Genomic DNA, 15,694 nt, shown 5'->3' with positions numbered 1-15,694 from the left:
CACAATTATGACAGCAGTGGCTTGTTCCACCAACCACAGGTTAGCTCAGAGTTCTGTGTCCACTCTTTGTTGACTGTTGCTTCTGTGATCATAAAGCAAATTCCAGAATCAGGTTGTACCCATCTGACACCGTCTGTATCACTCCAGATACAGGTACAATATGCAAAGGTATGGTATATGTGGTACCTTGCTCAACAGTAGTAATTGTGAGAGGGATCTTGGAATCCTAGTGGACAACCATGTATATATGAGCCATCTGTGTGCAGCAGCTGCCAAAAAAGCCAACACAGTTCCAGGCTGCATTAAGAGGGATAGAATCCAGATCACATGAAATGTTAATACCATTTTATATGACTTTGGTAAGGCCACACTTGGAATACTGCATTCAGTTTTGGTCACCATGATACAAAAGGGATATTGAGACTCTAGAAAAAGTGCAGAGAAGAGCGACAAAGATGATTAGGGGACTGGACGCTAAAACATATGAACAACGGTTGCAGGAACTGGGCATGGCTAGTTTAATGAAAAGAAGGACCAGGGGGAGGCATGATAGCAGTGTTTCAATGTCTCAAGGGTTGCCACAAAGAAGGAGTCAACCTATTCTCCAAAGCACCTGAGGGTAGAACAAGAAGCAATGGGTGGAAACTAAACAAGGAAAGAAGTAACTTAGAACTAAGGAGACATTTCCTGACAGTTAGAACAATTAATCAGTGGAACAGCTTGCCTCCAGAAGTTGTGAATGCTCCAACACTGGAAGTTTTTAAGAAGATGTTGGATAATCATCTGTCTGAAGTAGTGTAGGCTTTACTACCTAAGCCGGGGGTTGGACTAGAAGACCTCCAAGGTCCCTTCCAACTCTGTTGTTGTAGTTGTAGTTGTTATTGTTGTTGTTGTTGTTGTTGTTGTTATTATTATTATTATTATTATTATTATTATTATTATTATTATTTCCCAAGCCTTAAACCTAGACAACTTGACAGTATGGGCAGTTGATTGGTTCCAGAGAGTTAGACCTCAGATTTCCTTCCTGCCATCCAAAACAGGGCTCCCTTGTTCCATAACCAACTTAACTCTGGTGCACACATGCCAATAAGGAACTGATTGTATGATTTGTGTAGGTAAGCTGTCGTTTGGGAGGAGTTACGAGATAACATTTGTCCTTTGCAAGGGGAGAATATGTGTGAAAACCCACCATTAAATCCTCTTCCTGCTTGTTATACCTCTACCTATGCAGCCAAGCATTCTACTTGATTTCCCTACCGCCTGACCGCACGGTTCACCCATTTTGAGACTGTCAGAAATCACTACCCCTAAATCCTTCTCTTCTGAAGTTTTTGCTAACGCGGAACTGCCAATGCAATACTCAGATTGAGGATTCCTTTTCCCCAAGTGCATTATTTTACATTGGGCGATGGGTGCCCAAGGTTTTTCTTGCAGACTGCTGAGTTTTGAAATTTTTGGCTGAAGGAGAATGGGTATGGCGCCACTGCATTGATTGACATTGGCTCTCTGGAGTCTGGTGACAAGCCCAAGTTTCATCTCATGTCACTATATAGCTGAAAAAAGCCTCGCCTTCAATCTCGAAATGGTCAAGAAATTCTTGGGCGGCACTGACTGTCGATTTTGATTTTTTTTCAGAAGGGGGGGGAAAAGAAAAAATTCAAAAATTTTCTACTGGTTCTGCGTACATAGAAACATAGAAGACTGATGGCAGAAAAAGACCTCATGGTCCATCTAGTCTGCCCATATACTATTTCCTGTATTTTATCTTAGGATGGATCTATGTTTATCCCAGGCGTGTTTCAATTCAGTGACTGTGGATTTACCAACCACGTCTGCTGGAAGTTTGTTCCAAGTATCTACTACTCTTTCAGTGAAATAATATTTTCTCATGGGTACATGACTGTACCCGTAGGAGCCCATCACTGGTTTGTATTGATTGTTTGCCCATGTATTATTGTGGTTGAAGCTGAAGTAGTGATTGACAGGCAAGACATTGTAGCAGACAATTGTGTGCACTATGCTTAGGTCAGACAGTAGGCGGTGTAAGGTTCAATTAGAACATGTATCGGTAAGAAAAAGAGAATAAAAGAGAGGGAGTGAGAATGTGGTGTCGGAGAGACAGGAGAATTACAGAGGCCAGGTATTACCGTAAATAAATGCCTACATTTCTTCTCTCACTTCATAGAAAGCCTAGAACTACGGCGCCTAAAACACGATTTGAGTATTGCCCACAAGATCATATGCTGCAACGTCCTACCGGTCAATGACTACTTCAGCTTCAACCGCAACAACACAAGAGCACGCAACAGATTCAAACTTAATACGAACCGCTCCAAACTTGACTGTAAAAAAATATGATTTCAACAATCGAGTTATCGAAGCGTGGAACTCATTGCCGGACTCAATTGTGTCAACCCCTAACCCCCAACATTTCTCCCTTAGACTCTCCACGATTGACCTCTCCAGGTTCCTAAGAGGCCAGTAAGGGGCGTACATAAGTGCACTGGTGTGCCTTTCGTTCCCTGTCCAATTGTCTTTCCTTTCTCTCACTTATCATAAATATTTTCTTTCTTTCATATATCCTCTCCTCTAAGTTCACTTTATCCTTATACAGTATATATTACATAGAAACATAGAACACTGACGGCAGAAAAAGACCTCATGGTCCATCTAGTCTGCCCTTATACTATTTCCTGTATTTTATCTTACAATGGATCTATGTTTATCCCAGGCATGTTTAAATTCAGTTACTGTGGATTTACCAACCACGTCTGCTGGAAGTTTGTTCCAAGGATCTACTACTCTTTCAGTCAAATAATATTTTCTCATGTTGCCTTTGATCTTTCCCCCAACTAACTTCAGATGGTGTCCCCTTGTTCTTGTGTTCACTTTCCTATTAAAAACTCTTCCCTCCTGAACCTTATTTAACCCTTTAACATATTTAAATGTTTCAATCATGTCCCCCCTTTTCCTTCTGTCCTCCAGACTATACAGATTGAGTTCATTAAGTCTTTCCTGATTACTACATGTCTATTTTGTGTATTGGACAAATGAACAAATAAATAAAATAAAAATATCATGTGAATGACTACTAGACCTCATGGATAAAAAGGGCTTGACATTTTTATTTGCAATCCTGGAGACCACCCCAATGTTGGCTTTTTTATCAAGCACAGGGAAGGATCCATATGATTTCATGAGAGGTTCTGGATGAAGAGGACTCCAGCAAGGGATGAAAAAATGATGCCCGAGGAAGAAATCACACCCCACATGCCCCTGTTTGTGCAAAGTGCTTTCGCACTCAGCTTATATATCTTCCCCCCAAATGGTACCAGGTCGTTCTGTTGCAAGTTGCAGGCATTCGTGGTGGCACAGCCCTGGATGGCGAAGGACTGATTCGTAGAAGATTTCTCTGCAACGGGAGAAGTAAGCAGAGTTACATTTGTGCAAACATGGGAATCACTTTTGCGTGGAGAATTGTGCAATCGGAGCTGGTTCACACATGCAAGTTCAACTCCCAAGTACAGTGGTACCTCTACCTACAAACGCCTCTGCTTACGAAGTTTTCTAGATAAGAACCGGGTGTTCAAGATTTTTTTTGCCTCTTCTCAAGAACCATTTTCCACTTACAAACCCGAGCCTCCGAATCTGTAACTGGAAAAGGCAGGGAGAAGCCTCCGTGGGGCCTCTCTAGGAATCTCCTGGGAGGAAACAGGGCCGGAAAAGGTGGAGAGAAGCCTCCATGGCTTCTTGTATATATGTAAGTGTGTCTATATGTCTTGTTTTGTTTTTATTATAATTAAAAAAAATTAAAATCAGTTTCCGGTCACAATTCAAAGTCTTACATGGCATTGGACCAGAGTACCTCCGGAACCGCCTGCTACCACATGAATCCCAGCGACCTATAAGGTCCCACAGAGTTGGCCTTCTCCAGGTCCCGTCAACTAAACAATGTCATCTGGTGGGCCCAGAGGAAGAGCCTTCTCTGTGGCGGCCCCGGCCCTCTGGAACCAACTTCCCCTGGACATCAGAACCGCCCCCACCCTCCTTGCCTTTCGTAAGTTGTTGAAAACTCCTCCCCTAACTACTGTTTTATGTATGGTTTGATTGGGTTGTGTGATTATTTTATTAATAAGGGGTTTTTATATTGTTTTTTTTAGATATTGAATTTGTACATTGTTTTATTATTGTGAGCTGCCCCGAATTCTCGGAGAGGGGCGGCATACAAATCTAATAAATTATTGTTGTTGTTGTTATTATTATTATTATTATTATTATTATTATTATTATTATTATTATTATTAATTGGATTTAGGACGTTATATATTGTCCCATTATATGTTGTAAGCTGCCCCAGAGAGGGGCGTCATAAAAGACAAACAGACAAACAAGCAAGCAAACGAACGAATGAATGATGAAATAATTGAAAAAATACCAAATCCTTCAAGAGTAATGCATTTCTCCTCCATTCCAGTGCAGGCAATGTCACTTTTGATTTCACACGCCTTCTGGTTGTAGCTTTCACAGGCTGGGCAAGACACCCCGTTTGTCAAATTACTAACAGGAGGAACTGTAAAGCAAGATAGATTTCATCTTAGCATCCAAGCGAGAAGGAATATCAAGGGATTTATTTCTGGGTACCGTGTCAAAAAAAACCCAGGATTGTTGCCACGATCACACAATACTCTTAGCTCTGAGAGTGTAGCCAGGTACTATTTTGAATGTTTTGATACTTCCATTATTATCCTTAGATACTCTGAGGGATACCTGCACCACTCAATAAACTATTGGCTACTAAAATACAGTGGCACCTCTACCTAAGAACGTCTCTACTTACACACTTTTCTAGATAAGAACCGGGTGTTCAAGATTTTTTCTGCCTCTTCTCAAGAACCATTTTACACTTATAAACCCGAGCCTCCAAAACTGTATCTGGAAAAGGCAGGGAGAAGCCTCCATGGGGCCTCTCTAGGAATCTCCTGGGGGGAAAACAGGGCCAGAAAAGGCAGGAAGAAGCCTCCGTGGGGCCTCTATAGGAATCTCCTAGGAGGAAACAGGGCCAGAAAAAGTGGGGAGAAGCCTCTGTGGAGCTTCTCTAAGAATCTCCTGGAAGGAAACAGGGCTGGAAAAGGTGGAGAGAAGCCTCCATGGGGCCTCTGTAGGAATCTCCTGAGAGGAAACAGGGCCGGAAAAGGCAGAGAGAAGCCTCCATGGGGCCTCTGTAGGAATCTCCTGGGAAGAAACAGGGCTGGAAAAAGCAGAGAGAAGCCTCCATGGGGCCTCTCTAGGAATCTCCTGGGAGGAAACAGGGCCAGAAAAGGCAGGGAGAAGCCTCCATGGGGCCTCTCTGGGAATCTCCTGGGAGGCAACAGGGCCGGAAAATGCGGGGAGAAGCCTCTGTGGGGCCTCTCTAGGAATCTCCTGGGAGGAAATAAGGTCTACACCCTCCCTGTGGTTTCCCAAATCGCATGCATTATTTGCTTTTAAATTGATTCCTGTGGGAAAAATTGTTGCTTCTTACAAACTGTTCTACTTAAGAACCGGGTCATGGAACGAATTAAGTCCGTAAGTAGAGGTACCACTGTACAATTTTTCTCTTACACTTATTGTATTTTGACCAGTTTTCCACTGAGCCATAAGGGTTTTTTTCTTCCAATGAAGATCCATTCAAGTCTGAAAAGGTTGTCTTTCAGGGGGGTTGGCTAATTCCATTCTAAATCCCCCCTCCTCCTTTTAATCTCAGTTTAAACATTGGTCTATCCACAGAATTTCTAACAGATATGCATTACACCTCTGGGTCAAGAGCCGTTGTAGAGTTGTCCTGCTTAGAACCTGGAAGCCCTCTTGGGCCTTGGATCTTCAGGCCTGCCACATTTAGTGCTGTGGGAATCTGGGACGGGGGGGTCGATTGTGTGAGTGGGGAGATATAGCCAAAATAACATTCTCTGAGAGTCAAGGTCACTCTACCCTGTACCTGGGTGTTCCTGGGAGACATCTCCGGTTGGGACGGTGTATTGATTGAACAATGTGATGGACACGTGGTTGCTGGGGCAGGAACTTTCTTTTGGGTGTGGAAAACCAGAAGCTTTCAGATTCGGGTTTTCCCCGATGTGCCAATACGACTTCTCTAATAAACTGGAACTTTGAGTTTTCTTTGGCTAGGGTTGTTACTAAGAAACCTGACAACTACATTGTGGACTTAAAAGATAACCTCCCCTCTGCCCTCATTGTTTTAAAGGCCTCTCTGTCCTTGGGGAATCGATCCTACACTTCTGATTGAAGGCTGTAATGACAACAATCTAGAAAAATCCAGGAAAGAGCGTGCAATATAATCACTTCCTTCAACAATCCATTGTCCTTAGGATCAGGGGTGGGTTCTGGGTTTTGTCGCTGCTTTTCGCTCAATGGCACACCATATTGGCACAGTTTCGTGCACACACAGCACTAAAACAAGCTACGCATGAGCAGAAGTGAAAAACAATATGGCGGCACCTATGAAGAACCACATTGAGGGCGTGGCCAGAATGCTGTTACGGCCAATTCAGAGAATCAATCCCTATTTTTACTACCGGTTCTATAGAACCGGTCTGAATCAGCAGGAACCCACTTCTGCCTAGGATACAAATAAATAGTCAGGAATGAGCCACTAGACTTCTGATTTGGTTGCCGATCAGTTTCTGGTCACAATTCAAAGTGTTGATTATGACCTATAAAGCCCTTCATGGCACCGGACCAGATTACTTCAGGGACCGCCTTCTGCTGCACGAATCCCAGAGACCAGTTAGGTCCCACAGAGTGGGTTTTCTCCGGGTCCCGTCAACCAAACAATGTCGCTTGGCGGGGCCCAGGGGAAGATCCTTCTCTGTGGTGGCCCCAGCCCTCTGGAACCAACTCCCCCCAGAGATTAGAATTGCCCCCACCCTCCTTGCCTTTCGTAAGCTGCTTAAAACCCACCTCTGCTGCCAGGCATGGGGGAATTGAGATACATTTTCCCCCTAGGCCTCTGCAATTTTATGCATGGTATGTCTGTATGTATGATTGGTTTTTATAATAATGGGTCTTTAACTTTTTTTATTTTTGGATTTTTGGATTTTATTTTTAGTATTGGATTATTGTTATGTGCTATTTTATTACTGTTGTTAGCCGCCCCGAGTCTGCGGAGAGGGGCGGCATACAAATCCAATAAATAAATAAATAGATTTGCTTGGAAGCTGTGTGACACATAAATCTTTATTGTTTTTGTTGTTGGAATGACCCTATGCAAAGTCAGTGATAGTGTGACTTTAATAAGACAACTTTGGGTCTGTTCCAAGCAGTGATGGGTTCCTACGGGAACGGTCAGTTATGTAGAATCGGTAAAGTTTTGGTCAGGCATGCAGAATTGGTAGAAAAAATTTGAATTTTTCTGGGCTCTGGGTATGTTTTTCTTATCGCAGTAAATGAGGTTGACTGTGTATAATTTTAGAAGAGCTATGCGTGTGTGTGTACATACACATATAGTTTATATAGTAGATAATGTATATTTTTGTGTGCTTGTACACATATGGCATATATACATAGAATTAAGTAGTATATTTTGGATGTTGAATAATAGTAGATAGGGAAATTGTATCTCTTTGAGGCGAGGAGAGGCCAGGCACCCTAACCCAAACCCTCGACATGAGTGACATCAGGTTGGCCATCTTTAAGCCAGTCACATGACTTTTAAACCACCACCCCAGTCACATGATTGTCAAGCCACTCCCACCTGGTCACATGGTTGGCAATCCACACCCACAAAATAAGCCACGCCCACAGTGTGGTAGTAAATAAATTTGCAGCCCTTCACTGGTTCCAATAATTAATTTAGAGGCTTTCTAAAATGGATTTCTGCATTGATATCTTTGAAAACTCTATATCTTTGAAGCTCTGTATCTTTTTCCTCCTTGCCGATGTATATTTTAACTAGGATTACATAAAGGAATAGAATTCTTACGTTACAGTTTCCTCTTTGAAATAAAATAATCCTGGGTTGTTCTTTTTAAAAAAAAAAAAAATGAACATTTCCCAAGCCCAGGAAATACCCACCACTTAGACGTAATCCTTCATTGCACCTATTTGTTGAGCAACAGGCCATATTGCTTCGGATGTGACGTCCAGTAGCTGTGGTCAAGGTGAAGGCCAGAGGTCTACAAAATGTTGAGTCAATGCATCCTTTGTATGTTCCGTTGGGACTGACATTCCCACCTGGGAAGAACAAATAAAAAACAAATACAGAAGAAGAGAGCTATTCCATCAGCTTTAGTAAAATCTTCTTGGCTGAAGATGCTACTATTATCCATTTTTTGAGTTTTATCCCAATTTTATTGCTTTATAAGTAACTCAGGGCGGTGAGCATAGAATACATACTCCTTCTTCCTCGTATTTTCCTCCCAAAAACAACCCTGTGAGTTGGGTTAACAGAAGGTGATTGGCTGAAATTATCCTAGTGCAGGAATCTCCAACAGTGGCAACTTTAAGCTTGTTGGACTTCAACTCCCAGAATTTCCCAGCCAGCACAGCTGGGAGTTAAAGTCCGTCAGGTTTAATGTTGCCAAGGTTGGAGATCTTGTAGACTGTCATGCCTAAATCAGGATTAGAACTCACCATCTGCTGGGGATTGGCTCAAAGTCAACCAACAAGATTTCATGCTTAAGGCGGAACTAGAACTCACGGTTACCTGGAGATGGGCCCAAAGTTGTTCAGTCAACTTTCCTGCTTAAGACAAAGCTAAAACTTCCATCCCTGTTTCCTCCCAGGAGATTCCTAGAGAGGCCCCATGGAGGCTTCTCTCTATAAAGCCCTTCATAGCATCGGACCAGAATATCTCCGGGACCGCCTTCTGCCTCACGAATCCCAGCGACCAGTTAGGTCCCACAGAGTCAGCCTTCTCCGGGTCCCGTCAACCAAACAATGTCGTTTGGTGGGACCCAGGGGAAGAGCCTTCTCTGTGGCGGCCCCGACCCTCTGGAACCAGCTCCCCCAGAGATCAGAATTGTCCCCACCCTCCTTGCCTTTCATAAGCTCCTTAAAACCCACATCTGTCGTCAGGCATGGGGGAATTTCCTGGTTTGTAGGCCAGCACCTTCACCGAGCCGGTTTGGTATAGTGGTTAAGGTGCTGGTCTAAGAACAGTGATGGCGAGCCTATAGTACAGGTGCCACAGGTGGCACACAAAGCCATATCTGCTGGCACACGAGCTGTTGCCCTAGCTCAGCTCCAATGGTTAAGGACAGTGACCTGTGCTTTGAACATCTGCAAATAATTCCTGGTAAAATCTCTGCAAGTTCAGTTCCCTCTCCCCACCCCCACTGGAATTCTTTACTACACCTGTAAGTCTAGTTTAGAAACATAGAAGATTTAAATGTTTCGATCATGTCCCCCCTTTTCCTTCTGTCCTCCAGACTATACAGATTGAGTTCACTAAGTCTTTCCTGATAAGTTTTATGCTTAAGACCTTCCACCATTCTTGTAGCCCGTCTTTGGACCCGTTCAATTTTGTCAATATCTTTTTGTAGGTGAGGTCTCCAGAACTGAACACAGTATTCCAAATGTGGTCTCACCAGCACTCTATATAGCGGGATCACAATCTCCCTCTTCCTGCTTGTTATACCTCTAGCTATGCAGCCAAGCATCCTACTTGCTTTTCCTACTGCCCGACCACACTGCTCACCCATTTTGAGACTGTCAGAAATCACTACTGTTTTCGTCCTCCCCAGGTATTTAATTATGGGTGTGTGCACTCGGGCATGTGGGATAGTACACATGCACACTCTTTCGGCACCCGAGGAAAAAAAAGGTTAGACATCACTGGCCTAGAAACGTGGAAGTTTGTAAATTCTAGCTCCGTTTTAAGCATGACAGTTGGCCAGATGCATGACATCCAACGAAACCCAGCACTCTTACCCAGTGAATTGACTTCTGTCAAAGTCAAACATGCAAGACCTGTGCAGTTAGTTCCGCAGTTGGTGCTTCCAAGGGGACATGAAGCACAGGTTATATTTCCCACTCCTGGAGAGAGAGAGAGAGAAAGAAAGAAAATGTGAGTTATCGGAGGAGAAATGAGATGCTTCTCTGCTGCAGACCCAATCAGGGCTTGATCTTTGGAAGACTTCAAGAAGAGACTGCCATCTGTCATAAATAGTACTGTATACGGCAGTGAGGGTGAACCTCTAGCACAGGTGCCACAGGTGGCACGCGGAGCCACATCTGCTGGCACTCAAGCCGTTGCCCTAGCTCAGCTCCAACATGCATATGTGTGCCGGCCAGCTGATTTCTGTCTCACACAGAGGTTCTGGGAGGGCAATTTTTGCTTTCAGAGAGCCTCGGAGGGACGGGGAGGGTTTTTTTACCTTCTCCCAGCCCCAGGGAAGCCTTTGGAGCCAGGGGAGGGCGAAACATGAGCCTACTGGGCCCACCAGAAGTTGGGAAACAGGCCGTTTCCAGCCTACGGGGGGCTGGACTTCATGGCATTGGACCAGAGTACCTCTGGAACCGCCTGCTACGGCACGAATCCCGGCGACCGATAAGGTCCCACAGAGTTGGACTTCTCCAGGTCCCGTCGGCTAAACAATGTCACCGTAGGTTCATGGATTGGATGTATAAGTCACATTTTTTTTTGCTGCCTTTGTGACTTCGAACGATCCCTAAATGAAGGATGTAAGCCACTTACACCCTTTAATTAGTTACTTACTGCTTACTACTTCAGCTTCAACCACAACAACCCACGAGCACACAATCGATGCAAACTTAAAGTAAACCGCTCCAAACTCGACGGCAGGAAATACGACTTTAGTAACCGAGTAGTTAATGCTTGGAATTCACTACCTGACTCTGCAGTATCATCACATAAAACCCAAACATTACCCTTAGACTCTCCACTGTTGACTCTACCAATTCCTAAGAGGTCAGTAAGGGGCGTGTATAAGTACACCACCATGCCTTCCATCCTCTGTATGAATGTTTGTTTCTTGCTAGTATCATGTATATAAACACTGTTATATCTTTGTATACTATCAATATGTGCTTGACTAACTAAATAACTAAATAACTAAATAACTAAATAACTAAATAACTAAATAACTAAATAACTAAATAACTAAATAACTAAATAACTAAATAACTAAATAACTAAATAACTAAATAACTAAATAACTAAATAACTAAATAACTAAATAACTAAATAACTAAATAACTAAATAACTAAATAACTAAATAACTAAATAACTAAATAACTAAATAAGCAAGCAACCAAGCAACCAAGCTAGAACTGCATTTATTTGATGCCTACAATCCATGTGTAACTCTCTGCCCAGGAATTCACACGACCAGTACAAAGTGAAAAATTTAGGGTTGAAAGAACTCACCATGGACCAAAGGGTGGAGAATAAAAATAAGGCACAGGATCAACTCTGCCTTCATGGTTCCTTGGGCGATGAAAAAACAAAATAGAGCTGAACTCAGCAGCTGCTCCAATGGGAAGATGCTTCCTGTTGCGTGAAGAAACAAATATTTCATCCCTTGGCTTTAAATCAGGCCTTTCAGCTCACAAAGCCGTATGGTTTTTGCTTCGCTTTGGTTTTAAAACGAATGATACCCCATGAATTAAAACATGACTTTAAACTATGCCGCTTCATTTCACAATCACTGGTTGACAGTGCGCGGATGAATGCTATTGTACGATGGAGGGGTAATTGATTGAGTTGTAAAATTTATTATCTGCCACATGGTAACAATTTCTGGTTACTGTAAAATGTCAAAGAGAGCTTCCAGGTTTAAAGGGTCCAATTGTGAGTGCTGAGTGAGATCCAAGAACTTTCAATAAAGGGTGGAGAATTTCCACATACAGTGGTACCTCTACTTATGAACTTAATAGATTCCATGACCAGGTTCTTAAGTAGAAATTTTTCCATAATGTGTGCAATTGGGGAAACCATAGGGAGGGTGGAGGCTCTGTTTCCTCCTAGGACAGCGGTTCCCAAACTACGGCCCGTGGGCCGCATGCGGCCTGCTGAGGCCATTTATCCGGCCCACGGGTGAGTGACAGGAGCACAGGTACATACTTTTCTTTTAATTAAATTATCTCCTTAATGTTCCTTCAAAAAGTACAACACCAATTATATTTCTAACTTATTAATCATTATGCCAAAGTGCTTCCTTCTTTCTTTATACATTTTTCTATAAACCAAGAAAACCTTGTATAGCCAATCAGATGTTAACAAAAGAAAATTAAAAACAAAACATAAACATATATGAATTTCAGATTTCTTTTCCCCCCCCTCTAAATAGTATGTTCCCATTTTGTTTTTTACTTTAAAATAAGGTATGTGCAGTATGCATAGGGATTTGTTCGTAGTTTTTTTTAATAGTCCGGCTCTACAACAGTTCAAGGGACAATGAACTGGCCCCCTGTGTAAAAGGTTTGGGGACCCCTATCCTAGGAGATTCCTAGAGAGCCCCACAGAGGCTTCTCCCCACCTTTTCTAGCCCTGTTTCCTCCCAGGAGATTCCTACAGAGGCCCCATGGAGGCTTCTCCTCATCTTTTCCGGCCCTGTTTCTTCCCAGGAGATTCCTACAGAGGCCCCACGGAGGCTTCTCCCTGCCTTTTCCAGTTACAGTTTCAGAGGCTTGGGTTTGCAAGTGGAAAATGGTCCTTGAGAAGAGGCAAAAAAATCTTGAACACCCAATTCTTATCTAGAAAAGTACGTAAGTAAAGGTGTTCTTAGGTAGAGGTACCACTGTATTTGAAATAAGGTGCCTGTCCATTCTTTTTCCAAGTTTTGCTTTTTTTATTGTTCAGCTAGCAACATGCCAACAATTGAATTCACATTATTTATTATTATTATTATTATTATTATTATTATTATTATTATTATTATTATTTAGGTTTGTATGCCGCCCCTCTCCGTAGACAACAATAAAAACGATGTAACAAATCTAATAATTTAAAAAACACTAAAAACCCCATTATTAAAAGTAAACATACACACAAACATACCATGTACAAACTGTATAGGCCCGGGGGAGATGACTCAATTCCCCCATGCCTGACGGCAGAGGTGGGTTTTAAGAAGTTTACAAAAGGCAAGCAGGGTGGGGGCAGTTCTAATCTCCGGGGGAGCTGGTTCCAGAGGGTCGGGGCTGCCACAGAGAAGGCTCTTCCCCTGGGTCCTGCCAAACAACATTGTTTAGTCGATGGGACCTGGAGAAGGCCTGTCTTCCCTCATTTATTTAGCCCTGGACCAGTTCAGGTTTGAAAATCCAACAAGTAAATTTAGAAATCTATGCCCAACTAACCATTCAAAAATCTACCTACAAAATAATTGGGCAGCTTTTGAAATACAGTGATCCCTCGATTATCGCGAGGGTTCCGTTCCAAGACCCCTCGCGATAATCGATTTTTCGCGATATAGTGGTGCGGAAGTAAAAACACCATCTGCGCATGCACGCCCTTTTTTTTCCATGGCCGCGCATGCGCAGATGGTGTTTTTACTTCCGCACCTGGGAAGACCCAGGGAAGGTTCCTTCCGCCGCCCAGCAGCTGATCTGCTCGGCAGCGCCGCAGCAGCGAAGAGCCGAAGATCGGGGTTTCCCCTTTGCGTGGGCGGCGGGGAAGACCCAGGGAAGGTTCCTTCGGCCGCCCAGCAGCTGATCTGCTTGGCAGCGCCGCAGCAGTGAGGAGCCGAAGATCCGGGTTTCCCCGCCGCCCACGCAAAGGGGAAACCCGGATCTTCGGCTCCTCGCTGCTGCGGCGCTGCCGAGCAGATCAGCTGCTAGGCGGCAGAAGGAACCTTCCCTGGATCTTCCCCGCCACCAACGCGCCGCTCGAGAGCAAGAGGGGGAGAGATAGAGAGAGAGAAAGAAAGATGAGAAAGGAAGAGAGTGACGTCATCGGGTGGGAAAATATTTTTAATTAATATTTTTTGAAAAATCGCAATATAGCATTTTGCGAAGATCGAGATCGCGAAAATCGAGGGATCACTGTAACACTAATCTGGAAATGGGAAGCAGAAACAAGGAGAGAAAATAAATAATACAAGAGAGTGGATGTCTACCACTTACCATATTTTTCAGAGTATAAGATGCACCTTTTTCCTTACCAAAAAAGACTGAAAATGTGGGTGCATCTTATACTCCAAATGTAGCTTTTTTGAAGCTTTTATAACCAGCCCTAACAAGGTGCTAACTATCTTCCCGGCTTGCAGGATTTTTTCATTCCTAGTCTTTCCAGGTTTGTTGTCATTGCTACTCCTTTGATAAAATGTTTTTTCAGCCCTAATGAGGAGTTAACAATCTTCCCAGTTTACAGGATTTTTTCATTCCTACTCCTTCCAAAGAGGTTTTTTCCTAGCCCTAAGTTTTTGCAGGCTTGTTTTCATTGCTACTCCCTCTGAAAAAGATTTTTTTCAGCCCGAATGAAGGGCTAAGGATCTTCCCAGCTTGCAAGATTTTTTCACTCCTACTTCTTCCGAAAAAGTTTTTTTTTCCAGCCCTAAGTTTTTGCAGGCTTGTTGTCATTGCTATTCCCTCCAATAAAAGGTTTTTTCAGCTCTAATGAGATGCTAAGGATCTTCCCACCTTGCAGGAATTTTTTATTCCTTGTTCCTTCAAATAAGTTTTTTTTTCCAGCTCTAATTAGGGGATAAAATAATGTACTGAAGCTGACCACACTAAGGACGCTAGCCAGATGAATACTGGGTAGGGGCGGCATACAAATCTAATAAATTATTAGATACTCACCATTGCACATAAATGGCGAGGAGTGGAGAGGGTTGGTAGTTTCAAATTTCTGTTAACTTATATCTTCCAGGACTTCTCATGGACTATGAATGCTAATATGCTTATGAAGAAGGCACAAAAGAGGCTGTGCTTCCTGAGAATGCTCAGGAAGATAAATTTATCTCAGCATCTACTGTTGTCCTACTATCGCAGCACCATTGAGAGGGTCCTGACATACGGCATTCTAGCTTGGTATGGGAGCAGCTCTGTAGTGAACAAAAAAGCTCTACAGAGAATTATTAAAGCTGCCCAGAACATCATTGGGCTCCAGCTTCCCACCCTGGATGCCATCTTTACATCTCGCTGTTCTAGGAAGGTGCTCACCATTCTCAAAGACTCTTCTCATCCTGTTTACAATCTCTTTGAACTGTTGCCTTCTGGCAGAAGATACAGAACAACTAGAACTCGGACCACATGTTTCCTGAATAGTTTTTATCCCAGAGCTATACTCGCACTTAACAACGAACTAAAGGGTCACCATCAGTGAACTTGGTTGGACAATATTACTCGGTTTGTCATGTAGATGGTTGAGTGGTTCAAGGTGGGGAATTTGTAGTGGGTGGGACATTTTATTCTATTTTTAATTCTATTTTTAAATTTTATTTATGGTGGGACTGGTCTCTGGGTGTCACACGACCTTCGTTGCCAATGACAATTCATTGTTTTGACAATGACAATAAATATTATTATTATTATTATTATTATTATTATTATTATTATTATTATTATTATTATATTGTAGATTTCCCCCCCTATTTTCCTTGCCCCAAACTAAGGTGCTTCTTATATTCCAGTGTGTCTTCTACTCCCAAAAAATACAGTACAGTAATCCCTCGCTACTTCACGGTTCATCTTTCACGGATTCGCTATTTCATGGCTTTTCAAAGGGGGCTT

The 15,694-nt window shown here is 42.9% G+C and overlaps 1 protein-coding gene across 1 annotated transcript in view; it reads right to left on the bottom strand.

The window, feature by feature from the left end:
• Positions 1 to 3,108: 3,108 nt before the first annotated feature.
• LOC139174047 (phospholipase A2 inhibitor and Ly6/PLAUR domain-containing protein-like) overlaps positions 3,109 to 15,694 on the bottom strand; it is a 12,944-nt gene continuing 358 nt past the window's right edge. Inside the window, exons 2-6 of the mRNA XM_070764092.1 lie at positions 11,388 to 11,510; positions 9,928 to 10,032; positions 8,071 to 8,229; positions 4,439 to 4,573; positions 3,109 to 3,415 (exon numbers count right to left, since the gene is read on the bottom strand). Coding sequence (XP_070620193.1) covers positions 3,198 to 3,415; positions 4,439 to 4,573; positions 8,071 to 8,229; positions 9,928 to 10,032; positions 11,388 to 11,442 — 672 coding nt within the window. The 5' untranslated portion in view covers positions 11,443 to 11,510 and the 3' untranslated portion in view covers positions 3,109 to 3,197. The remainder of the gene's footprint in view (positions 3,416 to 4,438; positions 4,574 to 8,070; positions 8,230 to 9,927; positions 10,033 to 11,387; positions 11,511 to 15,694) is intronic.

Source organism: Erythrolamprus reginae, chromosome 11, assembly GCF_031021105.1.
Source record: "Erythrolamprus reginae isolate rEryReg1 chromosome 11, rEryReg1.hap1, whole genome shotgun sequence".
Lineage (NCBI taxonomy): Eukaryota > Metazoa > Chordata > Lepidosauria > Squamata > Dipsadidae > Erythrolamprus > Erythrolamprus reginae.
This window is presented reverse-complemented; position numbering and strand designations above follow the sequence as displayed.